This window comes from Sus scrofa, chromosome 14 (genome assembly GCF_054392235.1).
Source record: "Sus scrofa isolate SSC_HxYL_T2T_F1_AM1 chromosome 14, Sscrofa_HxYL_maternal_Yorkshire_Landrace_v2.0, whole genome shotgun sequence".
Taxonomy (NCBI): domain Eukaryota; kingdom Metazoa; phylum Chordata; class Mammalia; order Artiodactyla; family Suidae; genus Sus; species Sus scrofa.
In genome coordinates this window covers 57,581,063-57,603,412 of record NC_139396.1, presented here as the reverse complement: position 1 = coordinate 57,603,412, position 22,350 = coordinate 57,581,063, and the positions used below count along the sequence as shown (strand labels likewise).

Below are 22,350 nucleotides of genomic sequence, written 5' to 3'. Positions count from 1 at the left end.
GGTGGCATTGTTTTTGCTGCACACACAGATATCTGATGAAAACTATGACTCAGGCAGAAGGTACCACTAAAACTAGCAACATCAATCTAGTAAGTACAGATATTTTTCTCTGGTTTCTTTTCTGTAGAATGTAAAACCTGCTCCATGGCATTATTAGGTAACTAAAAACGGAAAGAGTGGAATCTGACAGCTGAAGGTACCATAACACCCAGGTGCTCTTTCACCAGCAAACAACCAAAAATACTCAAGTGCACCTGAACATCCACTGTCGACAATGTTGTAACACCTCACCAGTATCTGACCTACCAGCAGGGTAAGATCTGCTTGTGAAGAAGCCTTGTTTCAATTTGCAGCAATAGTAAGAGACTTGTGAGAGCCTTATTGGGCAGTTTTTATAATTGACACTTTCCTTATCTCTGATTCTTTTACCTAGCTTCACGAGTTGAAAATGTACCCTTTACATGAGCAATAATAAGTAATCCATTTGTTCTCAAAAGCTTTCTGTCTCAAGGAAAAAAAAAACAAAAAAACAAACAGTCCTCAACTATTACACCAAAGTGTATTAAGTCTGAGATGGTTAAAAAAACTTAGCCCTGTTGTAATGTCTTAACTGGCTATCAAAGAATGTTTAATGGTCCAGAAAGAGGAAATGCTGAACGCCTCTCAGGGGTTCACGTGGCTGCAGGTGTGCAGGACTGGAAAAGGCCACCTAACCAGCTTCAGCGTAGTGCTGTTTAAAGTGTGACATTCAATGGCTTGAGGCTCTAACAAAGGGAGAAAATACAGCACACCTCTGTTTCTTACAAAACTAACATTACACTTCAATTACCAATTATTTGTTAATGGATAAGCTGAATTATAACAATTGGTACTGGGAGGGAATTGCTATTATTTCCACTTCACAGATAAGGTAACTAAGGCTGAGAAAGTAAGCTTATCCAAGGTCACAAAGGTAATAAGATGTTTGGCTGTGATTCAGAGTTTATCAAGCTTTATTTAGGGCATGCATTCTTAGTTATGTTGTTTGCTTCTAAATTCACATTAATCCTAAATTAAAACTATTCAATATAACATATGTGTTCTTGGTCCCAATCACAATGATCTCCAATGAACCAACTGTCATTAACTGGCAAATGACTGTGGAGGAAATAAAGACATTTAAAATCTTTTTTTTCCAGAAGGGAAAATCAAGAGGCAGGCAGTCACTTAAGGGCAGTCTACTGAGCTGCCCTCCCCTGGTTTCATCTGCTCTGTAACTAAAGTTTGCAATCTTTTCTCTTGATTCTCCTGCAGTGAATCAGGGCTAGCAATAAAAGTCCCATTTGACAGAAACCTAAGTCCTCTAAGAACATCTCCGTTTCTAAATGAGCGTGAGCAGTGTTGCTTACATTTGTCCAGTTATTAGACATAGCTATGTTTCTGTGCCTTAACCCCTCAATCTCTTAACATTTTAAATAAAAAGTACAAAACAGTGACAAGGTATGAATTACCTAGCTTGTAAAGAAAGTTAACCTGAACTATGGCAGAACCTCTAAATCTTCAATCTTCTAATTCGCCTCTAACATCCCTGGGATGTTTAAACATGAAACTAGTTGTGAGCTCTATTTTCTTCCTTAATACTCCGGCATTAACCTGGATACTTCTCCTAAATCGGTCTCCTGTGGGCTCTTCCCATTCCTGCAGGCTGGCTACAGAGAAGATCAGACTAGCTAAATAAAGGCACTATGACATGAAAGAAGAATAGTTATGCTCCTTTCTGAATAAGTAACATCAACAATGTGTTAATTCAATTAACACAGTCGCTATACATGTTAAATAAGGAGGGTTAGTGAACTAGCCTCTGAAAAGCCACTGTTTGGCAAAAATTTAGAAAATAACTGGGGAGCAGCAAGCAACCAAAATTAATTTTTACTCAGAAACAATAACTGCATAAAACCCTTGCAGCTGTAATGGGACTATTCTTCTGATTAAACATATTCATTAGGAATAATAATACATTTCTTTAGAATTCCTGCCTTTATTTAAAATGGAATAGCAATCACTTTCCCACATTTATTTCTCTTGTAATCTTCCAGAAGAAAGATGTATGCAGTAAGAACCAATCCCACTTCTAGAGGATCGTCTTGAAGGCTGAGCTTGTTTTAAACCACCTATTTCAAATTGTCCTTACCCGACTATGCTGGAAGTGAGAGCCCACTCCAATTCCAGAAGGAGAGCCTGGGGAGGGAACTGGGGAGGAGTTGGGAGAGGGATGGAGGTTCCCAGTCATTAATATGCCAATATCATTGTCCATATCATCTGGGAATGGAAGGTCAACAAACATGTCATCTAGAGGGGAGAAGAAAACATAAAAATTAAAAAGCAAATCCACAGCCCCAACTTAGCCAATACTGTTTGCTGGCTTATGGCTGTTACAGGCATGTGTTATTAACAACTTAGTAAGACTTATTTTATTTATTTTTTGTTTGTTTTTTGTTTTTTGTCTTTTTGCTATTTCTTTGGGCTGCTCCCGCGGCATATGGAGGTTCCCAGGCTAGGGGTCGAATCGGAGCTGTAGCCGCCAGCCTATGCCAGAGCCACAGCAACGCGGGATCCAAGCTGCATCTGCAACCCACACCACAGCTCACGGCAACGCCGGATCGTTAACCCACTGAGCAAGGGCAGGGACCGAACCCGCCACCTGATGGTTCCTAGTCGGATTCGTTAACCACTGCGCCATGACGGGAACTCCAAGTTTTTTTTTTTGTTTGTTTGTTTTTTGCTAAGACTTATTTAATGTGTGCCCATTGGGTTCAAGGTGCTGCAAATTATTTCTTCATTCTGTATTCTCTCCAATGATCTCCTGATGTGAAGTATTAAAAGAATGGAGAAATAACGTAAAAATGAAATTTCACTCTGTATAGCCTCTAAAGGCACATAAAAAGATGGCAAAACAGCTAAAGAAGCAATTTAATTATTAAACAAAGTTAAAATTGACACCATCCAAGAAAACAACAGACTCCATCTGTGCATCCAATTAGCATCTAAAATACTTAAGGCTGAATTAATGAATGTTAATAGGTGTGAACTTGCCCTCAAACTGGAGGCCTATTACACAAGCAGATCAAAGCATGATGAAAGTTGCTCCCATATCATAAAAGGTACACAGCAGAATATTTGGAAAGAAAAGTGTAAAAGGGGAAACCCAATCACCATAAACACTTTTGCTATGGTTCTTTCTTTTTCTGTATTATTTCATCGTGATCATACTATATATGTTCTATATACATACATGGAGGATGGCATCCTTTTACTCTCCCCATTTAACAGATGTAAAGTTGGTAGCTGTTAAAAATTCTTCAAAAAACAGGAGTTCCCGTTGTGGCTCAGTGGTTAACGAATCCGACTAAGAACCATGAGGTTGCGGGTTCGATCCCTGCCCTTGCTCAGTGGGTTAACGATCCAGCGTTGCCGTGAGCTGTGGTGTAGGTTGCAGATGCGGCTGGGATCCCGTGTTGCTGTGGCTCTGGCTAGGCCGGTGGCTACAGCTCCGATTCAATCCATAGCCTGGGAACCTCCATATGCTGTGGGAGCGGCCCAAGAAATGGCAAAAAAAAAAAAAAAAAAATCTTCAAAAAACAATGCAAATGACTGCATAATCTAAGTGTTTTACAGTTTACACATAATCATTTCTTAACAAATGCCTTTAAGATATTCAAACCAAAAAAACTATTAAGAATAATCAAATAAGGATAAGAATAATCAAATAAGATCCCCAATGATTAGCTACAAGCAGGTATTATCTTCATATTGCCCAGTAGTCTTCATACATTTCAAATCAGATAAGAAATATTTACTGAAAGAGTGACACCCATGCACAGGACACTACCAAGCAGATAGTATTTTTTTGCCTTTAATGAAAAATAAGAGAGGAAAGTATTTATTTGGTCTTGGTAATAGTGAAAATTAAACCTTTAAAATAAAAAAGGGGAGTTCCCGTCGTGGCGCAGTGGTTAACGAATCCGACTAGGAACCATGAGGTTGCAGGTTCGGCCCCTGCCCTTGCTCAGTGGGTTAACAATCCGGCGCTGCCGTGAGCTGTGGTGTAGGTTGCAGATGCAGCTCGGATCCCGCGTTGCTGTGGCTCTGGCGTAGGCTGCCGGCTACAGCTCCGATTCGACCCCTAGCCTGGGAACCTCCATATGCCTCGGAAGCGGCCCAAGAAATAGCAAAAAGACAAAAAAAAATAATAATAAAATAAAAAAGGGAGTTCCTGTCGTGGCTCAGCGGTTAGTGCACCCAACTAGTATCCATGAGGACGCAGGTTCGATTCCTGGTCTGCTCAGTGGGTTAAGGATCCAGTGTTGCTGCGAGCTGTGGCACAGGCCAGTGGCTACAGCTCTGATTGGACCCCTGGCCCGGGAACCTCCATATGCCACAGGTGCGGCCCTGAAAAGACAAAAAGACCAAAAAAACATTCTCAAACCTTCGATTCTCTTTTCCAATTTCTTTGTTGTTTATTACAAACAGAAAACATGGGGCAGCCCAGTGACTCCATACTCCAGCTCTGCGTTTTGTTCAAACAATTGAGCTCTATGCATACAGAGGCTTCCACTCACCATTGTTAGGGCTAAACCCATCTTCATTGGGATAGTTGGCTGGAGCCACTTGGATGGTTGATGATGTTGGGAACACCAAGATGTGTGTACAAGAAGCATCTTGAGGGGTGTTAAGCTGAGATGACTGCATGTTCAGTGCAGTACTTCGGCCAAAAACAGAGCCCATTGTAACAGCATCTTAAAAAAGAAAAAAAAAAATGCATCAATTCCTTTTGGGCAGTAGTGAACAACTCCAGAAGTAAATTTTTAAGGACTTAAGCTGGAGTGATGTGAGTCTGAAACAACTGCCATGATGGATACACATTCAAACTTGAGCCCACTTGTTTAAATATTTTCAAGAAACTGACTTAGAGCACATAGCTATGATAATCCAAGCCACATTTCACATAGAAAGGTTTCAGTAGGAGTTCCCGTCGTGGCGCAGTGGTTAACGAATCCGACTAGGAACCATGAGGTTGCGGGTTCGATCCCTGCCCTTGCTCAGTGGGTTAACGATCCGGCGTTGCCATGAGCTGTGGTGTAGGTTGCAGACGCGGCTCGGATCCTGCGTTGCTGTGGCCCTGGTGTAGGCCAGCGGCTACAGCTCTGATTAGACCCCTAGCCTGGGAACCTCCTTATGCTGCAGGAGCAGCCCAAGAAATAGCAAAAAGACCAAAAAATAAAATAAAATAAAAAAAAAAAAGGTTTCAATAAAATTGGGTTGAGAGAACCAAATATATTTTAATTACTTAAGAAGCATTTCTAAAAATAAAACTAACTTTCCTCCTGTGATTGCTCACAATTTATAAAGGACTGTTCTCCCAAATGATGCAGTTATGTAGAAACAGTACCATTCAACTGAAAATTGTCACAACTAATACTTATTGAATGCTTACAACATGCCAGATTCTGTGCTAAATTCCTTATTCATATCATCTCATACAATCATTACGGCCACACTATGAGGTAGGAACAACTATCCCCATTTCATAAGGACAGAGCACAAAGAAATGATGTAATCTCCCCAAGCGGTGCAATTAACCCAAGGTCTGACCACAGGTCAATACAGACATCTGTCTCTCCCTAGACTGACCACAAGCAACTATCTGGATGGTAAAAACAGGCTTAAAAAGTATAACACTGCCTAGTTGGTAAACATATAAAATAGCTTAGTTGCTAATTTTTTAAAATTCTGTGGCCATGCTGTTCTGGCTGGCCACATCCTGGCACTGAGAGTTACTGTGGCTACCTGGTACAGTGTTAAGGGCTCCACCCCTGTCTGCCTCACATTCATCCTCAGCCACATCAGAGACTCTAAACATCCTCTTGAGGCTGCCTGGAGAGTCTGTCAAATACCTTTCTTCAAAAGGATATTCAAATGTCTCATGCTGGTGCCCACCTTAGTCATTTTGGGAGGGTGATTTTCACACGCTTACAACAGGTCAGGGTCAGGCAACAGCAACCTGCCATACTCTAAAAGCTCTCAATCATACCCAGCATCTGGGCTCTCTCCCAAGAACTGGTCAACAAAGATAATAAAAACACAACCCACTCCCTTTGGAAGAGACCAAATGGTTTCCATTTTTGATCTGTAAGTACAATCTTTTCTTATAAAGATATTAAAGATACATTCTAGAGTGTGGACTCAAGTTTGAACAGACTGAACTGCTATTATATCTAATTAATAAAATTGACAAGAAGAGATTTACCTGGCATCACTACAAAGGACCCCTGAGGCTCCATGGCAACCAGGCAGGCACTGAGGATAGAAGGAGAGTCTGCGGCAGAAATTCCACACATCCGGCACACGTCCTTGAGCCGTTTACTGATTGTCTGTAGTGAACATTCTCCAAGGAGGATACTCCAATCTGGAATCAAATATCAGTCATACATAGTCTTTAGAAATTCATATTGATGTGAGGTTTGAGTGTTTTACCAGGTTTGCCTGGTAATTGAATTTCCAGGATTGGGCCCTAAAGGGAATATGGCTTTACACAGGCTCCATCCTGGATACAAAGAAAATGTTACTTGACCTCTATTACACTTCATTAACAAAGAAACAAAAGCCTATGATTGTTCAGACTGAAATCATGTCTGAAAAGACCTGTGAGTCTAGCACAGGCCACGGCAGGCTTAGGCACTTCAAATACTTTCTGATGGTGATGTCAGTCTGTTCCATCCTTTCTCCTCCCTCTCCAGGTCCACTTCTTTGGCTGCCTTGATTGATGTTCTTCATTAGAAGAGAGCACAGCTGGGGGCAAACGTCAGTTCTGTTTACTGCTGCAGGCTGGTTGTTTCATCAAAGGCAGAAAAAATGAAAGGAACCCTTCCCTGGCATGCCCAAAAGAGCTGATGGTCAATGGGCGTGGGTGAAGTGCTTCAAACGCTGCCATACTAATTGTTCAGAATAAAAAGTTGGCACAAACTTTTTTTCCATTATTTGTTTACTGCCTCCAAACAAAGGCACTATGTCTACTCACAGACTGTTGAAGGTAACATTACTGAGAACTGCAAAGTACTCCCTCCTCCCTCTATTTCAACCCCTGACACACATGAAGCCTGTAACACCACTGCAGCTGCACACAGCTGTCACGTCACATTCCACTGATGTAATAATGCCACTCCACCCTCTACTTCCACCTACTTTTTCCTTTTTTTTTTTTTTTTTTTTTTCCTTTTTATAGGGATGCACTGCGGCACATGGAAGTTCCTGGGCTAGGGGTAGAGTCAGGGCTGCAGCTGCCAGCCTATACCACAGCCACAGCAAAGTGGGATTTGAGCCGCATTTGTGACCTATGCCACAGTTCATGGCAACACCAGATCCTTGACCCACTGAGCAAGGCCAGGGTTCAAACCTGTATCCTCACAGATACTATGTCAGGTTCTTAACCTGCTGAGCTACAATGGGACCACCCACATACTTTTTTCAAACAAAATGCTCTCCCCTTAAAAAGGAAGTTGAAGAAATTTTTTTTTTTCACATTTCATATTCTTAACAAACATCGAACTGAAGTGGCTGAAATGAAAGTGGCCAGAGCATGGAGGGGATATTTTTAAAAACTGCAGAAAAACCAAAGAGATGTAAGTTCTGTATTTAAAGACCAAATAAGGAAAAGACAGTACAATTATTTTTATCACAAACACTTTGGTGATAAAAGAACAGAGATTTACAAAGCTGGCTCTGAAATCTAAGGACTCATATTTGATACTGCCCCACAGAAATGCAATGTGGTACAGACCTCAGTTCCCCGAGGAAGGAGCTAGGTTGCTAAACTGATGTCTTGCTCACTAGGCTTTTATTCTCCATGTTTTTATTTCTTTTTTGGTTTTTTTTTTTTTTTTTTTTTTTTTTTTTTTTTTTTTTTTTTGCCATTTCTTGGGCTGCTCCCGCGGCATATGGAGGTTCCCAGGCTAGGGGTCGAATAGGAGCTGTAGCCACCGGCCTATACCAGAGCTACAGTAACGTGGAATCCGAGCTGCGTCTGTGACCTACACCATAGCTCACAGCAACGCCGGATACTTAACCCACTGAGCAAAGCCAGGGATCAAACCCACAACCTCATGGTTCCTAGTTGGATTCCTTAACCACTGAGCCATGACAGGAATTCCTCCATGTTTTTATTTCTTTAAAGTACATTTTCTCTCAATCTTTTGATGGGGTCTTCAGTCACAGTTACATTCCTCTCCTCTAAGAGATAAGTAGAGCATGTCCCTTCTAAAAAATCATATAAGGTTAGGCGATGGCCTTAGTAATTTTCCAAAACACCAAGTAACTAGACCATGAGGCTACATTTTTACCCCCTCTATTTCTTTATATTATATTCTAACTTTTCCCAAGGGTTAAGAGTAGCTCAAAGCCTTTAAGAAATAAGATTCACTAAAAGGCATACTAGGAGAGAAGATAGGGATTCTGACAGAAATGAAATGAGGAATCCCCTAATGTATTAGACCTTCAGGCTACTGATACAGATTCATTATAAGTATAATATTCTTTTAAAATGAAAAGGGTAATATTTTCTATTGGTCTACAGTTTAACAAACAAAATTGTGTGTAAAAGATTCCTAAGAAAACATTTAATACATATTATATTTGCATAAATTGCTATAAAACCTAATAATTAATTCATTATCAGCCGCTTGCTACAAAAGCAAGTTATCAGGGGTTTGACTTCAGGGCTTCCACAAATACCTGATATAAATTTCATGTAAAGAAATAATACATACACTCTAATGCAAGGGTCAGCAAACTATGGTCTGTTGGCCAAATCCTGTCCACCCCACCTGTTTGTAAACAAGGTTTTATTGAAACACAGCCACACCCATTCACTGGGGTACTGTCTATGGCTGCTTTGACATTACAATGGCAGTGTTGTTCAACAGTGAGCAGTTAGCCTGCAAGGTTGAAAGTATTTACTATCTGGCCCTTTACAAAGAAAGTTTGCTGACTGTGCTCTAATACACTTGGTACGTGTAAAAACCACCAAGGTAATTTGTGACATATGCTTGCTTTTGTGCAGACCTTAGGAAAAAACTTCTCCCATCTATATGCATATATTGAACTTTTTATAAATCTGTCCTTGATAGGGCTTTAAAAAAATAATCTAGGCCTGTTCATATTGCTTATATAAAACTGTACAAGTGGCTGCACTAGGATAATAAATGAGCTGGGCTCAGTGCCAGGCAAAGCAGCTGCCAATGGTCAGTTGTGTTGTGTTGCAGTTACTCTGAGTGCTTTGTGACTGACTGTTATATTTATGATAAGGAATATAAGCAGTTGGTAGATACGCTGGTGGATTCAATTTTTAAAAATCTGCTCTCTTAAATTTCCAGACTGAAGACTATTAGACAGTGGCAATGCGAATAAGGACCGTTCCAATTTGCCACTACTTGTCTTTGTCAATCAGGATTATCTTGCTATCATGCTACCAAAACAAAAGTAAAGAAATATAAAACTCATCAGCATCAACCACCAAAAACAAAAGAAAGTAAAGACTGTTCTTATATGTGACTTCTATTATCATTCATAATCTCTGATATAAAATTTTCTGGTTAAAGTGGGCTTGTTCTTCTCACTGACTCTAAAGATAAGAAAACATTGTATTAGGGAAAAAACCATCATTTTTCTGTTTTATATACTGGGGATCAATACTTAAGATATTCTTTCTGTAAATGATTTTGTTGCTTGTGAAAAGTCTAAAAACCACTGGTTTATCTTGTATATTTAAAAGAATCAGAAAATATAATCTCCTTTATTCTTCCCACCAATTTTACAAACTTTCTCCCTCAGCTCAGTTAATGACATTAACACAGCCCTTTTCCTTTTCTTTATTTCAGGGATTTCTCACCTTTAAGCTCCCCATGGCCAAGACGCCCAAGTCGCCCAATTACAACTCTCCAGGGCAGAGATGTCATTTGGACGATACCTATGCACCATTCCCATAACTTCTGTAGTCCAATTTTACGAGCAGATACTTTACTCCTCCGAGATCTAAAACAGAAGGGAAAAGGGTCCCCAAATGAATTGAAGCTATCACTTAGCTTATAAAACCAAGAAAATTCCAAAGAACCCACCCACACGGCACACTGCATTTAGACAGGAAAACTAGAAAGACTTATATCTGGAATTCCCATTGTGGTGCAGTGGAAACTAATCCTACTAGGAATCATGAGGTTGCAGGTTTGATCCCTGGCCTCATTCAGTGGGTTAAGGATCCGGTGTTGCCATGAGCTGCGGTGTAGGTCGCAGACATGTCTCGGATATGGCCTTGCTGTGGCTCTGGTATAGGCTGGCAGCTGCAGCTCTGATTAGACCTCTAGCCTGGAAACCTCCATGTGCCGCAGTTTTGGCACTGAAAAGCAAAAAAAAAAAAGACCTATATCTGAAAAAAGCACAGAAACAATTTATATGCACCATGAACACCAAGGATCCTTACCTGTTTGGTAAAGCAATATTTACAATACAAGTTTCTAGTAATTCTCCATGGAGGTCAGTGCAGGAAGCCAAAAGCCAGCGCTGGTCATGAGACAGACAATAGCCCACAAAGAGCACATTGTATTTCTGGCTCGCTTCGCCAAATGTTTCGCCCAGCTCTGTCTGCTTGTCTTTGATTGGGGCCAATATAAAAGGAGGGGAATAAAGCTGGATTGGGCTGGGCCGCTGAAATCAAAATCAAAATCAGTATCAACACAAAGCCATGCAACTCTATGTTTACAATAAAACCCATACAGTACTGAGAGAAACCAATAGGGAAAAATGACTATAGATTGCCTTACCCCACCCCCAGACTAATACCATATATGTAAATAATAACGATTAAAAAAAAGATTCTTTAAGTTATTTAAGCTAGGAAACCCAATAAAAATAGTATTTCTTCCTTCTTTTTTCCACTGCTGTGGCAAGCTCAAGTTCCTAGGTCAGGGATCGAACCTGCACCACAGCAGTGATCGGACCACAGCAGTGACAACACTGGATCTTTTAACTTCGTGTCATAAGCAAACTCCAAACCAGTATTTCCTTATTAAAAGAAAGTATTGTTTTAGAAAGGAAATTGGCCCAACTTCACTAGTCAGTAGCAAAGTGGATTAAAACCACAATGAGATGCTACTACACACCCATCAGAATGTCTGAAAAAAGACAGAAACCATCAAGTATTGGTGGCAATACAGAGCAACCAGAACTTTCATATGCTGCTGATATATGGTGTACTGTGTAAAGTATTTGACAACACCTGCCAAAGCTGAACAAATACATACCCTATGACCCACCAAAATGCACATATATGTTTACAAAGGACAGGTATGAGCATGTTCACAACACTATCAATCATAATAGCTCCAAACAGAAAATAACCTAAATATCTACCAACAGTGGAATGCATGATGAATTGTGGCAGTCACAGAGTACAATATTAAATAGCAAGGAGGGTGAAAAAACTACCACTACAAGCAATAAAATGAATGATTTTCAACACTGAGTAAAAGACGCTGGATACAAAAGATTGTAGATTATATGATTCCATTTATATAAAAGCCCAAAACAAGCAAAATTATGTTGTTGTAAGTCAGAGTAGTGATTACCACTGGAGTGACTGGAAGGGATATTAGGATTTCTGGAAACCTGTAATATTTTGTTCCTGTGCTTATTATATAATTTTTACTTACTGGAAATTCATCAAGCAGTACACTAAAGACTGGGTATATTCCAGTATGTATATTATACTTTAATATGTGTGTAATGCTTTAAGAAATTAAAGCATTAGCTTTTACCCAAGACAAATATTTTAGATAAACGGTGATGAAATTTAATTGTCATCTTTGTTTACAGCTATTGTACACACTTCAATATTTAGTAAATTACAGCCGGGGATAAGCAAACTTCTCTAAAGGACCAGACAGTAAATACTCTAGACTTTATGAGTCTCTGCCACATAATCTTCTCTTTTAAAAATGTAATAATCATTCTTATCTATCTGATCATACAAATACAGGCTGCAGGCTGGATTTAGCCCACAGTCAGAGTTGCCAACCCCCGAATTATATACCATAAGATACAGTAATAATGGACTTACAGAACTTTAAAGCTAATACAGACTTGGAAATAATCTAATCCAACTCCATTTACTCAACAACTAGTTTCAAAGCTAACCTTATCACTGATCCATTCACTCTCTGTAATCTGGAATTCCATTCCTAGGTACTTACCAAGAAAACTGAAAACATACACCCACACAAAGACCTTAACACAAATGTTTAAAGCAGCATGAGTCACAATAGCCAAAAAGTGGAAAATCCGTATGTCCATCCACTAATAAATAGCTAAACAAAATGTGGTCTATCCTTACAAAGGAGTATCATTTAGCCATAAGAACAAAGTACTGATATGGATAAACCTTAAAGACATTATGTTAAGCAAAAGAAGCCAGACATAAAAGATTGCACATTGTATGATTCTATTTACATAAAATAGCTAGAACTGGGACCCCCAAAGAGATAGCAAGTAGAATAGTGGCTGCCAGGAGCTTGCATGAGACTGTGCCACCACAGAGAATGAGAATCCTTGGAAGCAGGGGCTTGATGTTTGGTTCACCACTGCACAGTGAGTACCTGACAGAGTGTGTGGCACACAGGAGACACTCAGCTATAGCTACAAAAATTCTAGGGGATGACTGAGGGATAGGCAACATTTAGCAATCAGCCATTACCTTGATGCAAGTAAAAATTTATAAACCTCAGTGAATATGCTTAATATTTGGTTAAGTCAAGTGATTGAGTCTTTTCTTCCTGTTACTAAGCAAAAGGGGAAAAAAGCATATTTTTGCAATCTATTTTAACCTAAGCCTCATTTTATCTCATTAATTCTCAAGGCATTCTGCCAGTCTGTTATAATCTTTGAAAACAATACACGACACTTGGGGATATCTTAAAATAGGTAGTCAGGAGTTCCCGTCGTGGCGCAGTGGTTAACGAATCCGACTAGGAACCATGAGGTTGCGGGTTCGATCCCTGCCCTTGCTCAGTGGGTTAACGATCCGGCGTTGCCATGAGCTGTGGTGTAGGTTGCAGACACGGCTCGGATCCCGAGTTGCTGTGGCTCTGGCGTAGGCTGCTGGGTACGGCTCCGATTCGACCCCTAGCCTGGGAACCTCCATATGCCAAGGGAGCAGCCCAAGAAATAGCAACAACAACAACAACAACAACAACAACAACAAAAATACCAAGTGTCTGCTTGCCTCTTTTCTCAAAAAACTGTACAAGTTCAGAGAAGTATCTCCTCTATTTTAACCTAAAAATTAAAGAAATCTACCACTCTTACATAAAGGTAGAAGATCAACCAAGCAAGCAACTCTCCTGGCCTGCATCTTTAGTATAAAGTGTTCTTTTTGCAAATTTCTGCCCTGCTTCTACCTACCTCCGGGTTCTTAAGGGTCATCTCAATGCTGGCAGCAGGCCCAAATCCTGTGAGGGATTTAATGTGGATCTGTGTAGGCAGAGGTCGCCTACACTGGCAGTACACTGAAAATGCCATGGACTTCAAGTATTGAATGTAGAAAACTTGTTCATCCTTCATTGTCTGCAGCATGTACTGGCAAGGCACAATCTAAAGACATAAATACAAACAAAACTAAAATTGAGATCTAATATGCTAATAACAAGGCAGCCGGAAAATGGGGGAGGGAACTTCAGTTTTAAAATACAGATAACAATTCAATCTTAATTCCAAATGTAACCAGCAATTTAAGAGGTGTCACTTTGCTGGTCAAGTTACCTGTCACTTAGAAATTATCCTATTCCCATTTTAGGGATAAAATTTTCAATTTATTGTTGCTGTTCTCCTAAGTTTCTCACTTCTATAATGTATACATGTGGTATGCATGGCATCTTTGGCATTACTGACCAATCATTTGAGACAAAAACTTCAGATTACTGAAAAACTGAAAACTATCAACAAACTAGACTGGTAGGTTTAACTTCAATCTTTTAATTCTATATGATGGCTTTAGTTAAAGTCAGTAAAACAAATTCAAATACCCAAGACATCATTTTTCATTCATTAAATTATAAATTCTCATGCTGTTAAGCATGTAGGGTACAGTGAACACGGGCATGATCATTCACTGCTGAAATAAATGTAAATAACTAGAAACTTTGGGGAAAGGAATCTGGCATTATTTATTAGTATCTTTATCTAAGAATTCACTTAATAAAAATATAACCTGAAAAAGATTTTATATATAAGATGTTTATTATGGTTGTATTTTTAATAGTGCGAAGGTAGAAAAAAGAGTAATCCTACCTAACTGTAGAGTAACAGTTAAACATGGAAAATACGCAATCTATAAATATGATACATGTGAGAATTTTAAATAAGGTGAAAAATATTCATGAATAACTTTAAGTACAAAAAGACTAAAAATTACATGAAAAGTATGATCTCAACTGTGTAAGATAATATAGAAAAAAAGGCTAAGAAAACACCAAAATGCTAATAATGGCTGAATCTAAAAGGTAGACTTAAGAACTTTTTTCTATTTTCATATACTTCCAATTAAAAAAAAAAAATCACAAACTTCTATTTACTTTCATAAAAACAATAAAAAAGTAAAAAATCTGCAAATAGTTACCTGGAGAATGAAAGAATTTCTCATATGCTCAGGTAAATTATCCAGCATTTCTGTGTAGCAGCGCATCAAACTCAACAGCCAAAAATTTCCAGAAGTAGAGTCTTCCTCTGCGGTGTAAGTGAAGGGGTCCACCATGTAAATGACAACAGCAGGAGGATAGGCTTGGCTGTCTGCGGAGTCAGGCTCCGTGGGAATTCCTATTCTCTCCCTTTCTGTAACACTGCAGACAGAGTCACTTATGAGAAGCACAAAATAAATATAAATTACACAAAATATATCAATTCCAGAACACACTGACTCTGTGGACAATGATTACAGATTAAATGTAACATTAACATGTACCAAACTGAAGACAAAGCAAACCAGTTAGGACAAAGATAAATTGGAACATGACAATATGCTCCTCTAAAATGAGAGATTTCTTTTCTCCCCGTGGCTATATTCTACAAAATATTTTATAATACTACTATGTTAATAGCAATAGCTTACTATTACTACTATCCATATATTACATTCATATAATAGTATTACTAGTAATATTATACTAATATTAGTATATTAATTAGTAAGTACATTAATATTACTATTATACTAGTGATATAATAATAGTTTATAAGAAGTCTCAAATTTCTTAATATTGAAGCTATAGACTGACAATTGTTACTTTAGGGAAGAATAGAAATACAGCACTTGACTGGATTTAGAGACTCTGAAGTTGAGGGGGTTGGGGGTGCAGAGAAAGAAGAGACAAGGGGTCCAGGCTAAAGCTACCATCTCAGTGAGAGAATACAGTACCTTTCCTGTCCATCCTGTGAGGGCTGAGAGGAGCTCTGCCCTGGCTCAGTGTCTCCACCACAGCCTATGTTCCCTTGTGTTCTCTCTGAAGAGCTGGCCCCAGTGCTGGGGTTCTGCCCTCCAACACTACCACTGAATCCTGAAGAAGAGGTAGTGCTTATCTGGCTAATAATGGGAGCAGAGGCAGATGAGGAGGCTGGTGGTACAGAGGAACCAGATGCGGAACTACTTGCTGCCGTGTTCGTAGAACTGCCGTTAGAGGTGGGATTAAATGCACTGCCAGCCGAGGGAGCTGCCGATCCGGAATTTGAGGCTAAAGGCCCAGCATTCCCAGGTGTAGCTTGTCCCTGTGCTGCTGCTGGTGGGGTCTGGTACTTAGGTGGTATCAACAGGTTACTGTCGAGCTGCAGAGTGGCTAGATAAGGTGCTGAAAGAGTACATGCAGAGAGGTGGCTTTAGTGATGTTCTGCAGTGTCTGGCTGAAGCAGAAATCCAGAATAGTCACTTTTTAAAAAAACACGCTTCTGATTATGACACCCCAAATGCTATCTCCACACGTGAACATGAGCTTACATGTTCTGTAAATATGGAAATAAACACTGGGCTACTTCTTATAAATTCTAGAGAAGAGCCTTATTAAAAAAAAAAGAAAAAAATTAATCATTTGTAATATTTTCCTTTCAAGCTGATTCTGTAGAGAAAATGAGAGGCTATATATTCTAAGGCTATTAGAATAGAGTATATTATGCTCCTGTGTGTATAAGCCTCATAACTGTCTAAGATTCTTTCGGGAATCTGGGTTAAAATTAAGCATTTAATGCCAAGAGGAATAAATTAGATACAACTTCTTTAGGCAACTTTAAACAGCTTTTAAAGAATATATGTACACACCTCACACCAGTCAGAATGGCCATCATTAATAAATCCACAAAACAAGTGCTGGAGGGGCTGTGGAGAAAAGGGAACCCTCCTGCACTGTTGGTGGGAATGTAAATTGGTACAGTCACTATGGAGAACAGTTTGGAGAGACCTTAGAAATCTATACATAGAACTTCCATATGACCCCGCAATCCCACTCTTGGGCATATATCCGGACAAAACTCTACTTAAAAGAGACACATGCAGCCACATGTTCACTGCAGCACTATTCACAATAGCCAGGACATGGAAACAACCCAAATGTCCATCGACAGATGATTGGATTCGGAAGAGGTGGTATATATACACAATGGAATACTACTCAGCCATAAAAAAGAATGACATAATGCCATTTGCAGCAACATGGATAGAACTAGAGACTCTCATACTGAGTGAAATGAGCCAGAAAGACAAAGACAAATGCCATATGATATCACTTATAACTGGAATCTAATATCCAGCACAAATGAACATCTCCTCAGAAAAGAAAATCATGGACTTGGAGAAAAGACTTGTGGCTGGCTGATGGGAGGGGGAGGGAGTGGGAGGGATCGGGAGCTTGGGCTTATCAGACACAACTTAGAATAGATTTACAAGCAGATCCTGCTGAGTAGCATTGAGAACTATGTCTAGATACTCATGTTGCAACAGAACAAAGGATGGGGGAAAAATGTAATTGTAATGTATACATGTAAGGGTAACTTGATCCTCTTGCTGTACAGTGGGAAAAAAAAAGAATATATGTACACAAAAAATTAGCATTTAAGTATGGAGAACACAAAAATAGGACCTAAATAAATACAGCATTACTTGAGACAAAATAAGTATACTGCATCACTAATTGCGAGGAGGGGGCAACCTGCTATTTACGTCTCCAATTCTACTGTGCCAAATAACTCCCCATTTACCTAGGTGATGGCGGCAAACTTGCGCATAAAGTTTGAGTCTGGAATGATTGTCATTCTCCTCGCTGCCCCATGGCTGGCTAAACCACTCACTCACAAGCTCGTCCGTCAGCTTCTGCGCCACTGTCTTCCCCACGCGCATGATCCCATCGCGCAGCACTTTGCAGATGGGCTTGTGCTGGCCAAGCCTACACATCTGATAACATAAAACGAGATTAAGGAAAAACATTTCCTCTAAAGAAAAATAAATGTTTCTTTACCCCAACTACTTCCCCCTGCACAAGGGAAGATTGCTGAGCACTACCTGGTTGCTAATGGTCAAATAAAGCATTAACCAGATTCTTGCCTACTAAGGCTGACCGAGACATATGTCCACTAAAACCTCTTAAGCAATCCCTACTCATGATGTTTTCCCATAAGATAACATTAAAATTTTATGGGCCATCTGCTACATTGTTACAGACATTGGAGATCACCAACAGCAGAGGCCAAGGAAGCAATGGATATGCTGATCACTTTTTAAAAGTAAATAGTTGTTTTAGCACAATAAGATCCTGTTATTAACCTCCAGGACACTAAATGGGTACTTATGGCAGAGAATTAGAATAACATACCCACAAAAAGTAAGCTACTTAACTACCTGTTCACCAGCGGGACAGCCCATATTATTAGCCTTTACTAGGGTTGATGAACAGAAGGCTTACTAAGCCCTGAAAAAATTCTCTAGTGTTCACTCTTCTGAAGCAGGTATGCATTACTGCCAAATGAGCTATTCTAATAAAGTCATTAAGATCTAAAATGATCAGGAATACTTTCATGTTTTGTTAACTCCTGTTGAAAGCTTCATTCACAAGAATGGCTGGGCTTTAAAATTGCTTAGACAAGTTTTCTGTGATAGGGTAATTATGATTTAATATAACTACACATACATGGACCAGGCAGTGTTTACAAATTACTGTATCCAAGGAATTCCTTCAGTGGCTTAATTGATGCCATTATCTGACAAGTTAGCACCTTCTACTTCTTTGAAGCAATACATAAGTTCATTATTTCATGTGTATTCATACATTTATAGATAGTGAATGTTCTGCTATGGAATATTTTTGAAATTCAACTTGGCATCTTATTTAAATGAACACTTTAGTAATGAGTATAACATGCCTGTCAAAGCTCTAAACAGTTTATAAATACTAATTTCATTTAATCTTGTCAAATATAAAGATAACAGAAATATGAGGCATGCAGAATTCCTGGGCCACAGCAATGATAACACTGAGTTCTTAACTGTTAGGCCACCAGGGAATTCTCATTAAACTAATCTTTTCAGAATTTTTCAAGTGGAACATTTTTACACTGTTTTCAGAAACTCTGCTCCTCCCACCCTGGCCCCCTACCAATCCCCAAGGTAGATGAGCTTTCTTTTTGTAAGCTCATCTGATAAACCACTATGCCTGGTGAGCAATACTCTTAAACTTGAGCACATAAACGGGGGAAAAACAACTGACAGGATTTTAGGATGTGTGGTAAGCCTGGTGGAGGAAAATCTTTTAAATCTAATAAAATGTAGTGCTAAGAGGCAAAGTGATGTGCTTCTGAAAAAAACTGGCCAATTTAATCATTTCCTTCATCCTCCAACTATGTTCAAATTTTCTTTGAGACCTACTTTGAAGATACTGGTTTTTTAAAACGTAGTCATAACTAGAAAACATCTTGAGGACCTGTATCACACAAATGATTTTCATATCTTTCTCACCTCATATACAGCACTCAAGTCCCTGAAAAAAGTTTTGGCTCCTTCGAGCAAGGCCTCATTTTCTGGACACACCACAATATAGGCAACATCACGGTGGCCCCCATATGGGTCCAACAACAGCCTCTCCCAAAAGGGCAAGGAGAATGGCGAGATGGTGAGGAAGTCCTTGTCGTAGCCTACTAGCAGAGTGGGGATGGGCAACGGCTCAGGAGACTCTTCAGAACCTAAAACAAGATTGCAGTTTAGGAAGATGCTTGAGAGTCTGTCTCTCACAACCTGGATATCTGTGAATTCCCTGGTGCTTAATTCTGGCATCAGAAATTTTATTGTAGGTTGACATGATACTCTTAAAAGTATTCTTCAGTCTTTTAATTAAATGGCCCTTGATGAAGAACCTTAATTAAACAAATCAGAACACACTCATAAAGGTTCAATAAGATCAGAGAGCAGACTAGAACAAATCAGTTCTCCAAAGAGCACTATGACTCATGTCGTTTAAGATAAGCATTATAATCCTTATCAAAGCAGCTGACAGACTAGTTTAGAAGTTCATCCAGATGAAAATGCAATGAGGATTGGGGAGATGAGGAGATGCTAATAAACAGTCTATTTAAGGACTATTTGTCCCATTGACCTTGATTACATTGAAGATGTTCAGAAAACTTATCTCCAACACTGACCATTGGAAAATAGAGATTATAAAATTTAAACGTAGAAAGAATTTAAACAGGGATTCTACCGTAGGTTCCCCGTCCTGCCATTTTGTGGAACTGCTGCCAGGTAAGTGGTCCCTGTACATGCTGGATATTCTCCCAGGTCCTGCCCGTGCGCTTCTTTTGGATGGCATCTTGGAGAAAGGGTTGCAGGGACAACAGCATACGGACCACATCTTGGGAGGAGAGCATGCTGATGTCTAGCACTGGAAGAAGAATGAAATGAAACAGAAATCATAAAGGGGGCCTGGCACACTCCTCTTTCTTGCCATCACTTTAGACCTCAGTTATAGTCCATGACAAAGACATCATTGGCAGCAGAGTTTATTTATAGAAGACTCTAATTATAGTGGATTTATAGTAGACTAAGCTGTCAAGAGGAAAGACAGTCTTCTAAAGTGAAAATACATTATTACTTATTATTGGAAATAATAAATAGGGAAATAGGTTATGCTACATAGAAGAGATTAACTATAGTATTGCCTAAAGGTAGAAAAGTGAATAGGTCTGACTTTTTAAAACCATTCAGAGTTGTTTCCAAGGTTGATCATGAGAGAGCTACAAAAACACCTTATTTATTATTTACTATTATTTACAAATATCAATGCTTTTATTATATAAATGAGAAAAAGGAACTTAAGTAGAAGCTTTTTTTTTTTTTAAGGGAGGCACCTGAAGCATATGACGGTTCCCAGCCTAGGGGTCGAATCAGAGATGTAGCTGCCGGCCTACACCACAGCCACAGCAACAATGGATACAAGCCATGTCTGCGACCTACACCACAGCTCACGACAATGCCAGCTCACGGCAATGCCAGAACCTTAACACACTGAGCGAGGCCAGTGATGGAACCCGAGGTCTCATGGATACTAGTGGGGTTTGTTAACTGCTGAGCCACAACGGGAACTGCAAAGCTTTTTAAACCTTTTAAAAATGCTCTTAATGTAAAATATTTTCACAAAATACATAATGCATAAAGAGAAAGACAACCTTCTACACAGGCAGAGGCATAAGTAAACAAGACAATGATAGGACTGAAGTCATCTGTACAGAGAAGAAGGTAGGGGACTCAGTTTCAGAACGTATTTTCTTCCAGTTAGCAGGACGGGTTCTCAACGGAGGGGTTCTCAACCTAGAATTTGAAAAACCTCTGAAACTCTAATCAAAACTGCATACACATACATGAATGTGTATGTTTATTTTTTCCCAGGGGATAAGGTCCATGACGCTCATCAAATTCTCAAAAAAATTTGAAGAAAGAGCTAATTAGCTTGGAGGGGTTGGCTATGAATCTACACAGCTGGGTTCCTAAAGACCTTTCCTTACTCTTACTTTTCTAGCTGATTAAGAAAGTGGTACAGACAGAAATCTGTGGTTTTTCTACCAACTAAGTCTGAAACACAAGGTGCTTAAGGGGTCTTAAAGACATTTTTTTTTTTTTTTTTTTTTTTTTTGGTCTTTTTGCTTTTTCTAGGGTTGCTCCTGTGGCATATGGAGATTCCCAGGCTAGGGGTCTAATGGGAGTTGTAGCCGACCGGCCTACGACAGAGCCACAGCAATGTGGGATCCGAGCCATGTCTGCGACCTACACCACAACTCACAGCAAAGCCGAATCCTTAACCCACTGAGCAAGGCCAGGGATAGAACTCACAACCTCATGGTTCCTAGTCGGATTGGTTAACCACTGCGCCATGATGGGAACTCCTTAAAGACATTTTTAGATGTGTCCCTAAATCAAACACAGGCTGCAAATTGATGGCCCAGAGAGTTTTGGGGTTTTAAATTGAGAATCTCTCAGGAAATTTCACATACAAATCTAGATTTCCAGCTTCTCTTGAAAAACTGGAAAACTGCCTGGCAACCCTGCAGCTGAGACCATTATATTCCTGCATGACTGACACTTGTTGGAGCTGAGGAGTAGCTGCAACTTCAGACAGTTCTTGATGGCCCCTGCTCTGCTGCCTGCCTGAGACTCAAGCAGCATCAACTGCTTTTATCTTTAAGCCTGTGCTTCTTTTTTTCTTAGTAAAGAGAAAAGCAAAGTACTTCTTGTACCCATGGCTCTATCAAAAGTAGAAAAATGAAAGAGAACCAGAGGTTAGAGAAAAATGAAAGCAGACAAACTTTTTTGTAAACTCTATTCCTACGCACACAAGATAGAAAATATGCTGTGAAAGGACACAATTTAGGTCACTGCTTTTTGCAAATCTGACTTCCCACATCATTCATTCACATCATCCGTCTGGTACTTTTAGTCATCTGAATTTGGGACCCACATATCCCCTGCAATAAAATGTGCTATTCTTCATATCCAAGTCACTACTGATAGACCCATACAGATTGCTTTTCTATATGAAGACCACTATCAATTAAAAGAAACCACCTAAGATAATCACCCACAATTCTTAAGGGGAAAGACTGCACTTTCTTAATTCATAAACTCATGCAGCAGGCATTAATCAAAAACCTGCAAATTATAAGGTACTGTATTTAAACCTAAGAAGCAGTTATAAAAATGAGTATAACTCCTCAGGAGTGCATATGGAGTTTAAGAAATTTATTTTCCAG

At 39.4% G+C, this 22,350-nt stretch overlaps 1 protein-coding gene across 15 annotated transcripts in view; it reads right to left on the bottom strand.

The window, feature by feature from the left end:
- MED13L (mediator complex subunit 13L) overlaps positions 1 to 22,350 on the bottom strand; it is a 324,733-nt gene that overhangs the window by 11,649 nt on the left and 290,734 nt on the right. For 8 of the 15 annotated variants that reach the window (XM_021073120.2, XM_021073121.2, XM_021073123.2 and 5 more), the window contains 11 exons: positions 19,809 to 19,988; positions 19,070 to 19,293; positions 17,320 to 17,512; positions 15,494 to 15,920; positions 14,699 to 14,933; positions 13,486 to 13,674; positions 10,511 to 10,734; positions 9,923 to 10,065; positions 6,287 to 6,445; positions 4,599 to 4,775; positions 2,171 to 2,328 (listed from right to left, as the gene is read on the bottom strand). In XM_021073120.2, the coding sequence (XP_020928779.1) occupies positions 2,171 to 2,328; positions 4,599 to 4,775; positions 6,287 to 6,445; positions 9,923 to 10,065; positions 10,511 to 10,734; positions 13,486 to 13,674; positions 14,699 to 14,933; positions 15,494 to 15,920; positions 17,320 to 17,512; positions 19,070 to 19,293; positions 19,809 to 19,988 (2,309 nt within the window). The remainder of the gene's footprint in view (positions 1 to 2,170; positions 2,329 to 4,598; positions 4,776 to 6,286; positions 6,446 to 9,922; positions 10,066 to 10,510; positions 10,735 to 13,485; positions 13,675 to 14,698; positions 14,934 to 15,493; positions 15,921 to 17,319; positions 17,513 to 19,069; positions 19,294 to 19,808; positions 19,989 to 22,350) is intronic. The other 7 variants (XM_084994191.1, XM_084994192.1, XM_021073128.2 and 4 more) reach the window with 1 other exon arrangement.